This window comes from Cherax quadricarinatus, chromosome 76 (assembly GCF_038502225.1).
Source record: "Cherax quadricarinatus isolate ZL_2023a chromosome 76, ASM3850222v1, whole genome shotgun sequence".
Classification (NCBI taxonomy): Eukaryota; Metazoa; Arthropoda; class Malacostraca; order Decapoda; family Parastacidae; genus Cherax; species Cherax quadricarinatus.
The window spans coordinates 11,368,751-11,388,821 of NC_091367.1; the positions used below are offsets into that span (position 1 = coordinate 11,368,751).

At 38.6% G+C, this 20,071-nt stretch overlaps 1 protein-coding gene across 1 annotated transcript in view; it reads right to left on the reverse strand.

The window, feature by feature from the left end:
- LOC128703688 (collagen alpha-2(IV) chain) overlaps positions 1-20,071 on the reverse strand; it is a 208,302-nt gene that overhangs the window by 131,021 nt on the left and 57,210 nt on the right. The window contains exon 12 of the mRNA XM_070101287.1: positions 11,749-11,852. Within this exon, the coding sequence (XP_069957388.1) occupies positions 11,749-11,852 (104 nt within the window). The remainder of the gene's footprint in view (positions 1-11,748; positions 11,853-20,071) is intronic.

The following is a 20,071-nucleotide window of genomic DNA, read 5'->3' on the forward strand; positions in this document are numbered from 1 at the left end:
ATTTGATTTATTGGTGAAATCCTTGCTACCTTGAGTAATGCCAGAAAGGTGTTGGTTTCGAGTGATTTGTTAAAGAGTAATGCAATGGTGGGTGAAAGGATTTGAGCCACTTGTTTGTACAGTAGTGGTGGTACTTGGGTTACATTTCCTGATTTCTTTTTTATAGAGTTAATAATCATGGTAACCTCAGTGGGCTCTGTTGGTGCAAGGTAGAGGGATGTTGGGAAGTGTCCATCTAGAAAATCATTAGCTGGAGTATTGGTAACTGGAATTTTACTGGTGAGATTTGATCCTCTGGTTGAGAAGAAGACATTTATCTTGTTAGCTGTATCAACAGGCTGGAGTTTCAGTTCATTTGGTTTAGTTAGTACAATATTACTATCTCTGTTCAGTTTGTGGGTGCCCAGGATCTGACAGAGAGTGTCTTCCAGGTCTTCTTTATCTCCTCTCATTTCAGTGAATCTATTAGAATAGTATAGTTGCTTGGACTTTCTGATTAATTTGGTGAGGACTGATGTATAGTGTTTGATAAATTTTTTAGTTATTAAGCCCCTTCTATATTGATACTTCTATAATGGTACTTCATGCCATAGCATTAAGTTACATGCAAACTCTGGGCATTACATGTCATGGGACATGACTCCTTCCATCCCATTAACAATCCACAATACCTCCAGTTGCATTCCAGTCGCATCATGTGTTTATCAAACTATTTTGGATATTTTTATCATTCTTTCTGGTCTCTAGATATTATCCATGGCACCTAAAATTAATACTAATAATGCTAATGGACTTCCAGTGGGCATGCGTGAGCGTGTTTGATAGGAGTGAATGGAGACAAATGGTTTTTAATACGTGACGTGCTGTTGGAGTGTGAACAAAGTAATATTTATGAAGGGATTCAGGGAAACCAGCAGGCCGGACTTGAGTCCTGGAGATGGGAAGTACAGTGCCTGCACTCTGAAGGAGGGGTGTTAATGTTGCAGTTTAAAAACTGTAGTGTAAAACACCCTTCTGGCAAGACAGTGATGGAGTGAATGATGGTGAAAGTTTTTCGTTTTTCGGGGAACCTTGCCTTGGTGGGAATTGGCCAGTGTGTTAATAAAAACAAAAAAATAATGCTACAGGTGCTAAAAAAGTAAAAAGCTAAAAAATTTTTTTGAAGAAAATACAAGTGTTAGACATAATTAGAGGGGGAGAACATGTTAACTTCCCTATGGTGTATATAAATATACCTAATTGAATGAATCTTATTGTAGCCAGCTGGCCAAGTGGCTTATGCAGTGGCCTGGATTCACCTGCCATGGGTTCCTTCCCCACCTATTCTGTGGTTTGTTTGCAATATGTAACTACAGTTTTATGAGTCATAAAGGGGGTCCCACTTACTGCTGCATGTCCAGATTTGGAAAACAAGTGGAAAATTGAAACTAAATGAGGATAAGACAGATTTTTGAATGTTAAGAGAAATCTCAGAGGAATATAGATTTGAGATTTTGGTAACTATGACTGTGGCACCTTTAGTTTGCAGCCTGCCACATCATTGAATGATCTAAGTGTTTACCTGGGTTTTGTCATTGTCATTTATTAGGCAGGGAGAGAGTATGGAGGAGGTGAATGCAATCAGATATTTAGGAGTGGATATGTCAGAAAATGGGTCTATGAAAGATGAGGTGAATCATAGAATTGACAGGGGGAAGAAGGTGAGTGGTGCACTGAGGAGTCTGTGGAGACAAAGAAATCTGTCCATGGAAGCAAAGAGGACAATGTATGAGAGTATAGTTATACCAATGCTCTTATATGGGTGTGAAGCAAGGGTAGTAAATCTTGCAAAAAGGAGAAGGCTGGAGGCAGTGGAGATGGCATGTCTGAGGGCAATGTGAGGTGTGAAAATAATGCAGAGAATTTATAGTTTAGAAATTAGGAGGTGTGGGATTACCAAAACCATTGTCCAGAGGGCTGAGTAGGGGTTGTTGAGGTGGTTCGGACATGTAGAGAGGGTGGAACAAAATAGAATGACTTTGAGAGCGTATCAATCTGTAGTGGAGAGAAGGCAGGGTAGGGGGTTGACCTAGGAAAGGTTGGAAGGAGGGGGTAAAGGAGGTTTTGTGTGCAAAGGGCTTGGACTTCCAGCAAGCACGCGTGAGAGTGTTAGATAGAAGCGAATGGAGACAAATGGTTTTTAGGACTTGATGAGCTGTTGGAGTGTGAGCAAGGTAACATTTACGAAGGGATTCAGGGAAACCGGCAGGCTGGACTTGAGTCCTGGAGATGGGAAGTACAGTGCCTGCACTCTGAAGGAGGGGTGTTATGTTGTAGTTTTATTACTGTAGTGTAAGCACACCTCTGGCAAGACAGTGATGGAGTGAATGATGATGAAAGATTTTCTTTTTCGGACCACCCTACCTTGGTGGGAAATAACCGATGTGTTAATATAATATACAGCCTCTCCTCACTTAGCGGCATATATGTACTCTTTTACCGATGCCTCAGACTTACGACAGGCTCTCTGACCAGTACAGTGGACCCCCGCATAACGATTACCTCCGAATGTGACCAATTATGTAAGTGTATTTATGTAAGTGCGTTTGTACGTGTATGTTTGGGGGTCTGAAATGGACTAATCTACTTCACAATATTTCTTATGGGAACAAATTCGGTCAGTACTGGCACCTGAACATACTTCTGGAGTGAAAAAATATCGTTAACCGGGGGTCCACTGTATTCATACCTAAATAATGTATATTAGAACTGATTTCCTCTATTCTGTTTATTTCAATATACAGTATGCTACTGTATAAATATTTAAAAATATACCAGAAATGTTATAAATGGTGCAAAGGTGACACTAAAACAATATCAAAGATGGTTGACACAAACTCATCTGATAAGAAATGTCACCATATCAAAAACAATATACTCAGATCACAACATAATTGAGGTTCAGACATGTATGCATGGAGCCCCAGACCGACAAAATGAGACTAGTCATGAGGGAGCATTCACCAAATTCAACTTCAATAACAAAAACATAAAGTGGGACCAAGTAAACCAAGTCCTAACCGATATAAGCTGGGAAGATATACTAAGCAACACAGACCCAAACTTATGCCTAGAACAGATTAACTCGGTGGCACTCGATGTATGCACAAGGCTTATTCCTCTAAGAAAAAGGAGGAGTAGATGTAAAATAGAAAGAGACAGGCGCTCCCTTTACAGGCGACGGAAAAGAATAACAGAGCGGCTAAAAGAGGTCAATATATCTGAAATGCGCAGGGAGACACTGGTCAGAGAAATAGCAAGCATCGAACTTAAGCTAAAAGAATCCTTTAGGAGTCAGGAATCGCGGGAAGAACTAAAAGCCATAAATGAAATCGAAAGAAACCCAAAGTATTTCTTCTCCTATGCCAAATCAAAATCGAGAACAACGTCCAGTATTGGGCCCCTACTTAAACAAGATGGGTCCTACACAGATGACAGCAAGGAAATGAGTGAGCTACTCAAGTCCCAATATGACTCAGTTTTTAGCAAGCCGCTAACCAGACTGAGAGTCGAAGACCAAAATGAATTTTTTATGAGAGAGCCACAAAATTTGACTAACACAAGCCTATCCGATGTTATCCTGACGCCAAATGACTTCGAACAGGCGATAAATGACATGCCCATGCACTCTGCCCCAGGGCCAGACTCATGGAACTCTGTGTTCATCAAGAACTGCAAGAAGCCCCTATCACGAGCCTTTTCCATCCTATGGAGAGGGAGCATGGACACGGGGGTCGTCCCTCAGTTACTAAAAACAACAGACATAGCCCCACTCCACAAAGGGGGCAGTAAAGCAACAGCAAAGAACTACAGACCAATAGCACTAACATCCCATATCATAAAAATCTTTGAAAGGGTCCTAAGAAGCAAGATCACCACCCATCTAGAAACCCATCAGTTACACAACCCAGGGCAACATGGGTTTAGAACAGGTCGCTCCTGTCTGTCTCAACTACTGGATCACTACGACAAGGTCCTAAATGCACTAGAAGACAAAAAGAATGCAGATGTAATATATACAGACTTTGCAAAAGCCTTCGACAAGTGTGACCATGGCGTAATAGCGCACAAAATGCGCGCTAAAGGAATAACAGGAAAAGTCGGTCGATGGATCTATAATTTCCTCACTAACAGAACACAGAGAGTAGTCGTCAACAGAGTAAAGTCCGAGGCAGCTACGGTGAAAAGCTCTGTCCCACAAGGCACAGTACTAGCTCCCATCTTGTTCCTCATCCTCATATCCGACATAGACAAGGATGTCAGCCACAGCACCGTGTCTTCCTTTGCAGATGACACCCGAATCTGCATGACAGTGTCTTCCATTGCAGACACTGCAAGGCACTATCATTATAGTATGCTCTTCACTTAGCAATGAATTCGTTTAACGACGTGGTCTCAGGAACGGAACTCCGTCATTAAGTGAGAAGCTGTATTAACCCTTAAACTGTCCAAATGTAGATCTACGTTTTTTTCAACATTTGAAAGTATGTAAAAAAAGTAATCTTTTTTTTTTTTTACATTTGAAAACGTGTAAAAAAACTTTGATCTACGTTTTTTTTTTTTATTATTTGAAAATATGTAAAAAAAACAAAGATCTGTTTTTGGAGCACTACGCATGTGAACGTAAATCTGTTTGGACAGTTTAAGGGTTAACTAGATACTCCATAGGGAAGTGGAACAGAATTCTTCCTCTGTAAGCCATGCATGTAGTAAGAGGTGACTTAAATCCCGGGAGCAAGGAGCTAGTAACCTCTTCTCCTGTATAAATTACTGAATTTAAAAAAAGAAACTTTTGTTTTTCTTTTTGGGCCAACCTGCCTCAGTGGGATATGACTAGTTTGTTGAAAGAAGAAAGATTAACTCGATAGTTAAACCTCGCAATGTTCATATTCATAATCTTTATGCAGTTAGAAAGTATCTTGATATACAGAGTATTCTAGTCCTTTTCTATGCATTTGTTTCCTCCTGAATATATTTTTGTAATTATATGCTTGTGGGTTTGCCTAATTACTTGCTTAAAACTTTAGTTTGTACAGAACTGTGCAGCTAAACTGGTATTTTTGCTCCCACCTGGGGTTCCTACTGGTCCCTAATTGTATCAGCAGCACTGACTCCCTACCAAGGAAACAATTAAATTTAAACCTTATTTACTAACTTTTACAACCATTAATTCTAAAGATACCCTTGGTATATACCTTTGATGAGTTCCAAGAGTTCTTCTATGCCTAGAGCCCAGCCCTGGGCCAGGTTCATCTGGTGCTTGCCTGGTCAACCAGGTTGTTACTGCTGGTGGCCCACTGACTCACATATCCATCACAGCCTGGTTGATCTGGCTTGTATCTTTCATATCTGGCTCAGAAATATTTTTATGAACTGCAATGGATCCAGTGGCGTGCAGAGGTCTGGTGATGCCTGGGGCTAATTCCTTGATTATATGCCCCAAAGACCCACGTATAAGGCCTAGTACTGAGAAATATTATGAGAAAGGGAGATACAGTGGTCCCTCGATAATCGTCGGGCTCGATAGTCCTCCTTTTCGGAAATCGTCACGTTATTTTCGTCCAAACATTGGCTCGCAAATGGTTAGTTGACTAGCTAATCGTCGTTCGTCCTGGACGCATACTCACGGCTCTGAGCCGCCTTGGCCTCCCTTCCCAGCCAGCGTGCCATTGTTGACCAGTGAGCAATGGTCCCCTCACTTGTTCATACAAAATATTTCATAATATTCCATTCATTTTAGTGCTTGCAAGTGCTAAATAAGCTACCATGGCTCCAAAGAAAGCTCCTAGTGCCAAGCCTTTGGTAAAGAAGGTGAGAAATACAATTGAATTTAAGAAAAACATTATTGAACAATATGAAAGTGGCTCACGTGTGGCCAAACTGGCCAGGATGTACAACAAACCCCATACAACCATATTTTCCATTGTGGCAAAGAAAAAGAAAATCAAGGAAGCTGTTGTTGCTTGGAGAAAATTGTGGCCAGATTGTGTCTACAAGAGGGATTTTGAAGGGTTTATGGCTGACCCTGATGAGCCTATGTCAGTTGCGAAATCTATTGTGGCATTGGGGAGTTCCATGGGGTTGGATGTGAGATTGGAGGATGTGGAAGAGTTGGTGAAGGACCACAATGAAGAGCTAACCACTGAGGTGCTGTAAGAGCTTCAGCAGGAACAGCAACAGATCGCAGCTCAGAATCTTGCTGCAGAGGAGGAAGAGAGATGGAAGAAGATGCCTTCTTCAGAAATTAAGGAGATTTTTGAAATGTGGGGTAGGATGGAAAGATTTATGGAGAAACATCACCCTGAGAAGGATGTTGTAAGCCATATCGGCAACTTGTACAGTGACAAAGTCTTGGCCCATTTTAGGGAAGTTTTAAAGAGATGCCAGAAACAGAGCTCTCTGGACACTTCTTTTGCAAGACAGGACTCCAGTGACTCTCAAGCTGGTCCTAATGGCATTAAGAAACAGAGAAGAGAAGTATGTAATCCCAGAAAAAGACTTGATATCTGAGGTGTTGATGGAAGGGGATTCCCCTTCCAAACAGTAACTACTCCAATCTCTCTCCTCCTCCAGTCTTCCATACACTAAGAAGAATTGCCAATAAAGGTAAATGTTATGCTGTTAATGTTTCATTCATCATGTCCCATTGTATTGTTTATGTACTACATCTATATTTCATGTAAAAAAATTTTTTGTTTTAATACTTCTGGGTGTCAGGAACGGATTAATTGTATTTACATTATTTCTTATGGGGAAAATTGATTCGAAAATCATCTATTTCGATAATCATCGCACTTCCAGGAACGGATTAACAATGATAAACGAGGGACCACTGTATTTTGAATATGTAAACACAGATGAAACATGAAATAAACACTTTATTCAATTTAAATATAAATCAACCAAATTTATCAATTTCTTTTCCCCAAATGATACCTCCTGTCAGAAAACAATTGAGCTACTTCACTTTTTACATCAGCTGTGAGAAATTCTTTTTCAATTCTTATTAAAGCCAGGTTGGTTAGTCGCTCCTGTGACATTCAAGACATCAGATATGCTTTTATTAATTTCGGTTTTGAAAATGACCTTTCACAACTTGTGACTGAAAATGCAATTGTAAGCAGTAATGTTTATGAAAGACAGCATCGGAAAGACATACCCTCCATACTGCAGTAAAGACTCCACAGCATCTTTAGGATCAGGGGGAATTCTATTCCCACCAGCTCAAAGGAGCATCACAAAATCAATAATTTCGTCATGTAACTGAATGGCTGCCATATCATTATCATAATAATTTGCAAAGTCTGAACATTCCTTTCTTAATTTTTCTCTTTCTTGTTCATCTTCAATTACTACTGAATTCAAGTTCAAAAGAAACAAAAATCGGTCAGTGAGTCCTTGATGATGGACACTGCGCTCTTCAATTTCTGTTTTTAATTGGTTCACAATCCCTACCATTACTCTATTCATTTCTTCTTGTGCCATCAGTCTACTATCTCTTGCTGACTGTCCAGGCATTATTCTTCTTCTCTTTGTTTGTGCAATTGGTATTTGCCAATTTTCATAATAATCATTAGCCAAATGTGTTGCATTGTGATTAATTTCGTCATTCTTCAAGTTCAAGATATGAATAAGTCCTTTCAGATCACAAGAAGCTTCGTGGAACCCCATTTTTGGATCCTGCAAATGTTTTGAGACTTTCTCCACTGATGATAAAACCGAGTACCAAAAATTTAATAAAGCTATAAACAGGAACTACTGAATTGCTTTATCACCACTGAAATTTCAAAATCACTATCTTATTTCCCTCTCTAATTGGATGCCCCTCCCATTTGGATGCCCAGGGCCACCACCCCTTCGGGGCCCCCCCTCTGCACGCCACTGAATGGACCCTATCAGACTGAGCCATGTCATGTCTGGGAGACATCATTTGGAGAAAGCCTATTTTTATGTAGTTCCCAGACTGTATAAGAGTTACCAGCATCAATGTCACTTGTCAGTTTTCTAAACCATTTAAATAACATCTGTCAGACACCACAACATCTTTGGACCTTGATATAGGGCATTCTTCTATGCTTGCCTAACCTACAGGGATGATCTACTTACACTAGTGGATTCATCTAATGGTGACACTGCCTCCTCCTGCTTCTACACACCTGATTGCAGTATATTAGCCACTTCTCTAAGCATGTGCTGTGTTTTTCTCAAGACTGATGGATTAAACACTCCAGGCAGAGGGACTGATTGCCTGAAACTCCTCATCTTCCACCATTTTTTTCTGTATTGGACTGAAGAAGCCACTGACTGACAAAATGTTTCCTCAATAAAGATTCTCAAATGTTGCACAAGTGTCTCATTCTTCTACTTTACAGGTTTCTAAACCCTTTACATCACTCAGAATAATGTTTATTCTGACTCAGAAGAGCTGTAAAGCTCCACTAGCATCTACACCAAGCTTTAGAGCATAGCCTGTAAGTTTGTCCTTGCTTCTAAAAATATCAGACACTGTTCGTTTCTTCACACCATATTCCTCACATATCCATGTCACTGAAATGCCAGACTCAATCTTCTGTATTACTAGTTCAAGTTTCTGCTTAACACTGAGAAGATGTTACCTCTTGGCACCACCACTTGTTGTAGAAGCCATTGTTAACTGCACTTCAATTAATATGATAATAAAGTCACACAAAACACTAAATTCATTGAACATCAAAGACTGAGTGACAAGTGTATGGTGTGAGTAGCATGTGTGGAACAATAAAAACACTTCCTGGACGTGGCTGCTCTGGCCCACACTGGATAAACATTAGAGTCTTAAGGCTTGGCCTGATACAGAAGACAACCGAACACTATCACTATCGACAAAATTCAGAATTATGGAGTTTCATCCATTTTGTCTGATACTTTCAGTGTTTGTCTGTCAAACTTTATTTAGCCCAAAACTGCCAAAATCTGTAAATATGGGGTTTATTATACCTACTTTTGATTGAATATTATTAAATATTTCTGAAAATTTGGAAATTAGGAGGAGGTGTGGAGTTACTAAAAGTATTAGTCAGAGGGCTGAACTAGGGCTGTTGAGGTAGTTTGGTCATTTAGAGAGAATGGAACAAAGCAGAATGACTTGGAGAACATATAAATCTATTGGGGAAGGAAGGCGGGGTAGAGGTCATCCCCAAAAAGGTTGGTGGGAGGGGGTAAAGGAGGTTTTGTGGGCGAGGGGCTTGGACTTCCAGCAAGCATGCCTGAGCATGCTAGATAGGAGTGAATGGTTCTTGGGACCTGACGAGCTGTTGGAGTGTGAGCAGGGTAATATTTTAAGAAGGGATTCAGGAAAACCGGTTAGCCAAACATAGAGATACGTTCTCACTGCTAGTGCTCCAAATGTAGATCAACATTTTATTTTTCCTGCCTCCAAAATTGGCACGACTGGCCTGAGATGCCTGGTCAGCACAGAACGGGTATTAACACTCAGTGTGTGCAGCATTAAAAAATCTGGGAGCACTTAGTACCTTGTGGGGGCACCAGTTCAACTGAGTGCCAGCTAGAGCAAACAGCACAGCAAACACCAGGGATTCACTGATGTCATGTCGTATTAACACTTCCCTTTTAAGAGGAAAGTGATGTTGACCCTGAGTTTAGTGGTCCTGAGGTGAATGTGGCCACAAGTGGTCAAGGAAATATCAAAAACCTCGATAATAACACATGTGCAACACCCTTTCAATTTTGGTACCACTGGTAGTTTCATCCTGCCAGAATGTCCTATAACCTATGCCCTAAGTAAAGAGATACAATTCTCGAATGTATAATACGTGTTCAGCAGGCTGGCTGGCTGGTTGGCTGGCCGGCTGGCTGGCTGGCTGACCGGCTGTCTGGCTGGGTGGCTGTCTCTATCTCTGTCTATCTGTCTGTATCTCTCTCTGTCTCTGTCTATCTCTTTCTCTGTCTATCTCACAGGTACACAAATACAATTATACATAGTGTAAATTACCTAGGATAACAAGAAATCCAAAGTGCTATGCTGTGCTTGTAGATATAATGCATAATAAGCCTGACTGGCAAGTAATACGCATTTTCACTTGTTCAGGAATCAAACATGACTACTGTGCATCTCTGCATCATGTATAATACCGGCCAGCTGGGTGGCTAATTAGCTGTCTCTATATCTATCTGTCTGTCTGTATCTATCTCTGACTCTGTCTGTATCTATCTCTGCCAATCTATATCTCTGTTTCTGTCTATCTATATCCCTGTCTCTATCTCACAAGTACACATAAATACAATTATACATAGTGTAAATTACCTAGGATAACCCAAAAAATCCAGACAAAGTGCTATACTGTGCTTGTTGATATTATGCATAAGCATGACAGGCAAGTAACATGCATTTTCACTTGTTCAGGAATCACATGTGACTACTCTGCATCTGTGTGTGTAATGCCTGTTGGTTCATAAGTCACTCTCTCTCTGAGACAGAAAGAGAGACAAGCAGAGATATAGAAAGACAAGCAGAGACAAAGACAGATAAACAGAGACAAAGATAAACAGAGAGCTAGACAGATAGACAGACATGTTTATGTGTAACAGTGAAAACAAATAAAGCCAAGGCAGTGCACACTCATCAAATGTCACTCCACTGCTGCACTGTCAGCAGTGGGGTGACACTCATCTTACACTGTGTTTCAAGGAAACATTATTATTATTATTATTATCATTATATACTCCTGCATGTCCAAAACATTGCTGGGACCTATAAATACTATGCATATATTTCTACACAATAGTATGTGACTAAGGTAGGTGAAACTGTCTACCTGTCAGTGTGTTTATGACTATTTGAGTACTATTTCAGTACCTAATATTAGTGTCAGAACTAAAATTGGCTATGAAATCACAAAAACTCCTACAAATTGTAATTATCAGAATATAAAAATTATATAAATTAAAAAAAATGAGAGAAAAAGGTATATCAGCAACACTTCTGCAAGTGGCAGTGCGTCATGTTGCCCTCGGGTGAGTGACAAGCGCCGGCTTTGTGGCCTTGTATCTTTGTAACTACTGACTAATTTTTTTTTTTTTACACTATGTAAAAAATATTCAATTTTTTTTTTTTTTCGAAAATATTCGGAGCACTGGGTGAGAGAACGTAGATCTATGTTTGGATAGTTAAGGGGTTTAAGGAGGGGTTTAGGATATTGGCAGTTTGGAGGGATGTCTAAACTGTCACATCTGAGCACCTCTGCAAAGACAGTTATTATGTACGAGTGATGGTGAAAGTGTTGAATGATGATATAAGTTTCTTCTTTCTTTTTGGGTCACCCTGCCTCGCTAGAAAATGGCCGACGCGTTAAAAGAAAAAAAAATCTCAAATGCAAGTGTTGGTAATGGTCACCTGGAATCTGGTAATTGTAGGAACAAAAAGTGGTTGTTAAGTATTAGGAGCATTTCTACGATTTTTCGGTGGTTATTTGAAATTGTGGTCTGGGAACAATCATAAGGTGAGGTTCTGCTGTACTGTAATAAATATTGTTCAATCAATAAACAAAAGTTTATGATACACTATATTGGTTACCAATAATTCATTAGTTTGGGTTCATTATGTTTGTTACATGTAGCTACCTTATATACTTTCTTTCAACGTACTGGCTGTATCCCACTGAGGCCATACACTTTATATACATAGCATAAAAAACTGAATCATAAAAATACCTTGATCCTTTAAATCCTCTTTGTCCTTGTCCACCTTCACCTGGAGATCCATCTCTACCAGGCAAGCCATTAATACCATCTTGTCCACTGACACCAGGATCTCCCTTAATAAAAAAAAAAAAAAAAAGCACATAATTTAACCATTCTGTCCATTTACATCAGGACCTCCCTTCAAAAAAGATGACAGAAATTAACCAGAGTATTTTAGTGAATACGTACTGTATTGGTATGGGAAAACATGACCCCAGAAAAAAAAAGGGCAGAGAGCAGGCTGTGATTTGATCAAGATGAAAGGAATCATAAAATACTGCACTAACCCAAGATGACTGGAATTACCTCTTACAACTCTGTAGTTTATTTTTTATTATTATTTTAAATTTTATATCCCTCTATATAATGTATAAATAAAGAAGAACTTACTCATAACCATGTGCATGCTTTAAGAAATTAAATTTCCAGTAAATAAATCATGAATGGTTTGACTTACAAGAATTTTAATGTAATGATACCTTGCAGGAAATTACAGCTCTTTCACATCCACCCATACATAATGTTATTAGTGAACTACAGGTCCTCCATCACAAATCCGGCATCATTGGGACCTGTAGTGTGCCGGATTACTGAGTTTGCCAGATTACAGAGTGTTTAGGTTAGAATACACTTAATAAAATTAACTAACTTGACTGTCACAAAGTTCATTGAACATCGGCAAAAATCAAACATTTCCGCTACTTTGAGCCCAATTTCAAGGTACTCTTCGTCACGAAAGCAATCAAAATCATGTCTATTTCTGTAATATATCTTCCATTCTATCAAATGAGACCAAAAACACGAGAATACAACCATAAAATCCATGCGAAAATATACCGCAAAGAGGCGGCTAATGGCTGAGAAGTGAACTCCCTTATTTATCGTCCGTCTTTTTTATTTTTGTTGTACGTTAAGAAGCATCTTTCCCTCATACACTGCCCAAATTTCAATAAGACAGCCCAACAAACAACTGAGAAAAAAAAATATTTACCAAAAATCATATATGGCAAGCCCCAGCCAGGTACTGGAAATCAGTCACTGACTTTTTTTGGGTTATCCTAGGTTCTCTATACATACACTGCTATGTATGATAATCTGTATAACTGTATTTATGTATACCTAATAAACTTACTTATTTACTTACTTCTAGTCTGTCGACCGAGTACAAGAAACCTCCCATTCACTTATTTCAACTACCCAATATAGTGGCCAGAAATTGGCAATTTGGCCAATTTCACACAAATTTCAACAGATGCCAATTTCAAAATAGGGTCCAGAATAAATAATGCAGACATTCCTGGCACTAAAATAACATTTTCTCTGTTCATTAGTCACGGCTCCAGGCCCCTCTTATATTACTCTTGTGTTCCATTTGGAATTTTTATTCACAAAAAAATAGAAGATTTACTGTTATGCAGACTGCTGCATTATTGTAATAATTGTATAAATAATGTCAACCCATTCTTGACTCTGTATTGGAATTTGGACTGGCAGGCAGACAGGTATTGGACGGTGACGTCATTTGTTTACTCTTGAGCTTTGCTAAAGAACAGAACATTTTCGCTACTGTGAGCGCAATTTCAAGGTACCTTTCATCACGAAAGCAATCAAAATCATATCTATTTCTGTAATATATCTTTCATTCTATCAAATGAGACCGAAAAAATGAGAATATAACCATAAAAACCATACAAAAATATACCGCTAAGCGGCCGCTAATGGTCGAGAAGTGAACTCTGCTATTTATGGTCTGATTTCTTTCATTTTTGGTATACGTTAAGAAGTATCTTTCTATCATACACTGCCTAAGTTTCAATAAGATAACCCAACAAACAATTGAGAAAATGACAATATTAATAATAATAATATCTTCATTTACTGCACGTACATGTACAGTGTATACAGGCCTAGCTGACATCAGTGACATACTACTATATACAAAGCCGCTTGTTAGGCAGAGTATTTCAAGTAAATTAGGTCAGTGTCCCAGGATAACACCCACACCAGTCGGTTAACACCCAGGTACCCATTTACTGATGGGTGAACACAGACAACACCCAATGTTTCTACCCTGGCTGGGAATCAAACATTTACCAAAAATCACATATGACTAACCCAAGCCAGGTAATAGAAATAAGCCACACTGTCTGACTTTTTTGGGTTACCCTAGGTTCTATACACAAATGTTGCTGTGTGATAATCTATATAGAGAAAATAACTTTTTTGTTTCAGGTTTATGGTACAGTATGAGTATATATCACAGTTAGCCCTGTGCTATACTCCGTTTTCTCTAATATAAGCCCCCAAGACAGGGATAGGAGAATGGTATTTGTATACCATATCCTCTTCATACCTCCATTGAACTGCTCGGTAATATGCCAAATATTATTCATTCTAGAGTATTTAACATGTTTTATGTTATTTATATTGTTTATTATGTCATATTAGATCAACTGTGATAGGCAATAAGCTGTAGTGTTGATATTAGCATAATAATAAAGCACATTCTCCTGCATCACAAGACTGAGCTCATGGCAACTGACAGTGGCTTCAAAGCCACCTTATCTTTATTTATTTATTTATTTATTTATTTATTTATTTATTTATTTATTTATTTTGTCTTTGCAAACAGTACATTGAGATTTTTTATTTACAATAGTGGGTTGCAATGGAGAGCCTCTATTGTGCCTAGGCATTATGGGCCAACTTAACATTATTGGCTTACAGTCTACTTAATACTAAGTAGTATATACTAGTTGTACAGTAGGATAGTAATTATTTCATAGTTGTACAGTAGAATATTAATTATAAATGAATCAAAATGTACTGTGAAGGTGCTTTACACAACGAGAAGCATTCTTTTATTCATTGGACCCACGGCTAGGGCTAAAAGTAAGCAGGTTATAACAAATGGAGAAAAAGAAATTAGAATGACTTATGTAGCAAGTAGCACCACCAAACAGTACCAGCAGGTTGGTGTGGCGACCCTGGAAATTTGAAATTATGCTAGTCAAAATTAGTGCCGAATAACTGAAGGAACCAAATAACTGATTGCCGGATTTGTGATGGCAGACCTGTACAGTGAAAAATGGAAAATATTAAATTTGTTGCCACTGCATTTTTCCACAGGACCACTGCTGGAACTGCACTACAGCAACATTGAAACAGAGGATGCTGAAGGTACCTGGAGACACATCTTGAATGAAGTTATTTTTAAATTCAACTCAGTGTCACAAGAAATAGCCTAAGATAACAATTCACTTAATTCTTGATACACTTAATACAAATTTTCAAAGAAACTCGGTTCCTTTTTTCCTTGAACCATTGTACTGTACAAACTTTCTTGCTTCTCCCATGACTGCACAGCAATAAATGATCCTAGACATTTAAATTTCTTAAACTTCCTGAGTAAGACAGAGCAAAAAAATATTACCTAATATGCCCTGATGCAAGGAGGGAGGAGTATATGGAGAGAAAAAGAGAGGTTAAGAGAGTAGTGAAGCATTGTAAAAAGAGAGCAAATGACAGAGTGGGTGAGATGTTATCAACAAATTTTGTTGAAAATAAGAAAAAGTTTTGGAGTGAGATTAATAAGTTGAAGAAACATAGGGAACATATGGATTTCATAATAAAAAATAGGAGAGGAGAGTTATTAACCCTTTCAGGGTGCAGAAGCCAAATTTCAAAGTGTGCACCAGCATCCAAGAATTTTCAAAAAATAATTTTGTTATTTTTTCATATGAAATGGTAGAGAATCTTTTTCTGAAGGTAATAAAACAAAATGTACGAAATTTGATGGAAAATTGACGAAATTATGCTCTCGCGAATTTTGATGTGTCGGCGATATTTACGTATCTGCAATTTTGCCGACTTTGACTCCAATTTTAGGCCAATTACAGTATTCCAGTCAACCAAATTCTTAGCTATTTCACTAGTATTACTTCTGTTCTATCGATTGAGCACAAGAAATCGCCAAGTCAACTGTTTCAACAAGAAAATAAAGTGACCGGAAATTGGTAATTTGGCCAATTTAATGCAAAGTTCAAAATATTCCAATTTCAAAATAGGGTCCAGAATAAACAATGCAGGCATTCCTGGCACTAAACTAACATTTCCTCTGTTCATTAGTTACGTTTTCAGGCTTTACAAATTAATTCCATTTTGATTTTTTATTCACATAATGAATTTTTATTGAAACCAAAAAATAGAAGATTTACTGTTATGCAATACTGTAATAATTGTATAAATAATATCACCACATTTGTGAATGTATATTAGACCCACCAGCTGTCATGTATTAGACTTGTGAGGCCATTTGTTTACTCTTGAACAATGGCAAAAATTTAACATTTCTGCTACTTTGAGCTCAGTTTCAAGCCATTTCCAATAATAAAACCAATCAAAATCATCTCTATTTCTGTAGTATATCTTCCATTCTATCAAATGAGACCAAGAAATTGCAAATACAACTATAAAAAACATATGAAAAAACACTGCAAATTTGCTGTTTTAACCCTTTCAGGGTCGACAGGCCCTCTCAGAGACTTGTTCTCAGGGTCGCCCAAATTTAAAAAAAAAAAAAAATTATTTTTTCTTATGAAAAGATAGAGAATCTTTTTCCCGATCATAATGACACCAAAAGTATGAAATTTGATGGAAAACTTACAGAATTATGTTCTCGCGAAGTTAGCGGTCTCGATGATGTTTACGCATCTGCGATTTTGCCCACTTTGAGCCTTATTTTCGGCCAATTCCACTGTGCTAGTCAACAAAAATCATGAATATTTCACTAGAACTCTACTTTTTCTATTGAATGAGTGCAAGAAACCACCCATTTAGTGATTTCAACTATCCAATACAGTGGTCAGAATTTAGCAATTTTGCCAATTTCACACAAATTTCAAAAGATGCCAATTTTCAAATAGGGTCCAGAATAAAAAAGAAAGACATTCCTGGCACTAAAATGACATTTCCTCTGTTCATTAGTCATGTCCCAATGCCCCTCTTACATTCTTTTGCTTTCCACTTTGAATTTTTCTTACAAAAAATAGATTTACTGTTATGCAGACTACTGCATTAGTGTAAGAAATGGTATAAATAATATCGGCGCACTTGTGAAAGAATATTCGACACCAGTTGACGTGGACTGGACGCTTAGCATGATTTGTTTACTTTTGAACTTTGGTAAAACTCGAACATTTCTGCTACTTTGAGCTCAATTTCAAGGCACTTTTCATTGTAAAATCAGTCAAAATCATCTCAATTTCTGTAATATGTCTTCCATTCTATAGAATGAGACCAGGAAAACTAAAATACAACAATAAATACCATATGAAAATACAGTGCAAAGTTGCTGTTTTAATCCAAAAACACGGTCAAAGTTTTTTTTTCTCATTATGCACTGTGTGCTGCAGGATTTTTTTTTACTGCGCACACTGACCACAGACCCATTCTTTCATATGTAGGCCTACCAGCTTTCTCTCACTAGATTTGAGGGTGCTAGATTTTAGGCGTACTAGTACGTCCAAAAACCCTGGTGCGTAAGCCGTACTAGTATGGCCGAAACCCTGAAAGGGTTAATCGAAAATTACGGTCTCAGTTTTTTTTCTCTCATTATGCACTGTGTGCTGCAGGGTTTGTTTTATGTGGTGCACACATGTCACATAGATGTATTCTCTCATATCTAGGCCCAAATTTACTGCTCACAGCTTATCAGAGTGAGCTGAGCTCATGGCGTAGATCTACGGTTTGGACACTGAACGTAAAGCCGTAGATCTACGGCACGGATCCTGAAAGGGTTAAATGGAGAGTTAGAGGTATCGGGAAGATGGAGGGAATATTCTGAGGAATTGTTAAATGTTGATGAAGATAGGGAAGCTGTGATTTCATGTATAGGGCAAGGAGTAATAACATCTTACAGGAGTGAGGAAGAATCAGTTGTGAGTGTGGGGGAAGTGTGTGGGGCAGTGGGTAGAATGAAACGGGGTAAGGCAGCTGGGATTGATGGGATAAAGATAGAAATGTTAAAAGCAGGTGGAGATACAGTTTTGGAGTGGTTGGTATTTTATTCAATAAATGTATGGAAGAGGGTAAGGTACCTAGGGATTGGCAGAGAGAATGCATAGTTCCTTTGTATACAGGCAAAGGGGACAAAAGAGTGCAAAAATTATAGGAGAATAAGTCTCTTGAGTATACCTGGTAAAGTGTATGGGAGAGTTATTATTGAAAGAATTAAGAGTAAGACAGAGAGTAGGACAGCAGATGAACAAGGAGGCTTCAGGAAAGGTAGGGGGTGTGTAGGCCAAGTGTTTACAGTGAAACAGAGGTGAATAGCATTTAGATAAGGGTAAAGAGGTTTTTGTGGCATTTATGGACTTGGGATGGAAGGGTAGGGGGGGGAATGTGGCAGATGTTGCAAATGTATGGAATAGGAGGTAGGTTACTGAAAGCAGTGAAGAGTTTTTACGAGGATAGTGAGGCTCAGGTTAGAGTATGTAGGAGAGAGGGAGATTATTTCCCAGTAAAAGTAGGCCGTAGACAAGGACGTGTGATGTCACCCTGGTTGTTCAATATATTTATAGATGGGGTTGTAAGAGAAGTGAATGCTTGGGTGTTGGCAAGAGGTGTGGGGTTAAAAGATAAAAAATCTAACACAAAATGGGAGTTGTCACAGTTGCTCTTTGCTGATGACACTGTGCTTTTGGGAGATTCTGAAGAGAAGTTGCAGAGGTTGGTGGATGAGTTTGGTAGGGTATATAAAAGAAGAAAATTACAAGTGAATATAGGAAAGAGTAAGGTGATGAGGATAACAATATATGAGGTGAATCACAGAATTGACGAGGGAAAAAAAGTTGAGTGGTGCACTGAGGAGTCTGTGGAGACAAAGAACTTTGTCCATGGAAGTAAAGAGGGGAATGTATGAGAGTATAGTCATACAAATGCTCTTATATGGGTGTGAAGCATGGGTGGGGAATGTTGCAACAAGAAAGCTGAAGGCAGTGGAGATGATGTGTCTGAGGGCAATGTGTGGCATAAATATAATGCAGAGAATTCATAGTTTGGAAATTAGAAGGAGGTGCAAGATTACCAAGACTATTATCCAGAGGGCTGAGGAAGGGTTGTTGAGGTGGTTTTGACATGGAGAGAGGGTGGAACAGAATAGAATGACTTCAAGAATGCATAAATTTGTAGTGGAGGGAAGGCAGAGTAGGGGTTGCCCTAGGAAAGGTTGGAGGGAGGGAGTAAAGGAGGTTTTGTGTGCGAGGGGCTTGAACTTCCAGCAAGCATGTGTGAGTGTGTTAAATAGGAGTGAATGGAGACAAGTGACTTTTAGGACTTGACGTGCTGTTGGAGTGTTAGCAAGGAAACATTTATGGAGGGATTCAGGGAAACTGGCAGGCCAGATTTGAGTCCTGGAGATGGGAAGTACAGTGCCTGCACTCTGAAGGAAGGGTGTTAATGTTGCAGTTTTATAACTGTAGTATAAGCACACCTCTGGCAAGATAGTGATAGAATGAATGATGAAAGCTTTTCTTTCCCATCCTACCTTGGTGGGAAACAGCCAATTTGTTATTAATAATATAATAAAATGCCCTGAAATACCTTTTACTAGATGGCTAAATATCATTCACTGTCATTTACCATGTATTATACTCCTGAGAGCAACCATCATTTTGAGGTGAGGGTATTACAAGCTGCAGTAATACCCTCTATTACTGCAGCTTGTAATAGTGACTTAAGATTATCATGCCAGGGAAGACAAGTCTGAGAAGCCTGACTGTTGCTCTCATGTGTTTGTTGCACATGAGATAGCGATATGTAGGTTACCTACATATACTTCATCTGGGAGCTGAGGCCCAATTACAGATGGGATGCCCACTGTTTCGGAAATCCTATTATATGCTGGATGAGAGTGCTAAATTTTAAATTGTTATCAAGGTACAGACCTAGGAATTTTCCCTCATTTTGTATTACAATGAGTGAATCATTTATCATTATAATGATGTGTACATTTGTAGCAGTTTCCAAACATCATTCAGAAAGTCTTGCCCATGTTAAAAGTGAATTTACTGGTAGTCACCCCGGTAGGTATTTTTATGAGCTCATCATTAATCGTGTGACTGAGAAAAACAGGATCTGAATGGAAGATAACAAAAGTTGAGTCGTCAGGAAATAGAACAAGTTTTAATATACGAGAAGCAAATGTGATCAGAGCTAACAAGTTTTCCTCTATATTCTAAATTTAACTGACCATACTTACAATACAAACTCTGAAAATATGAGTACTACACAT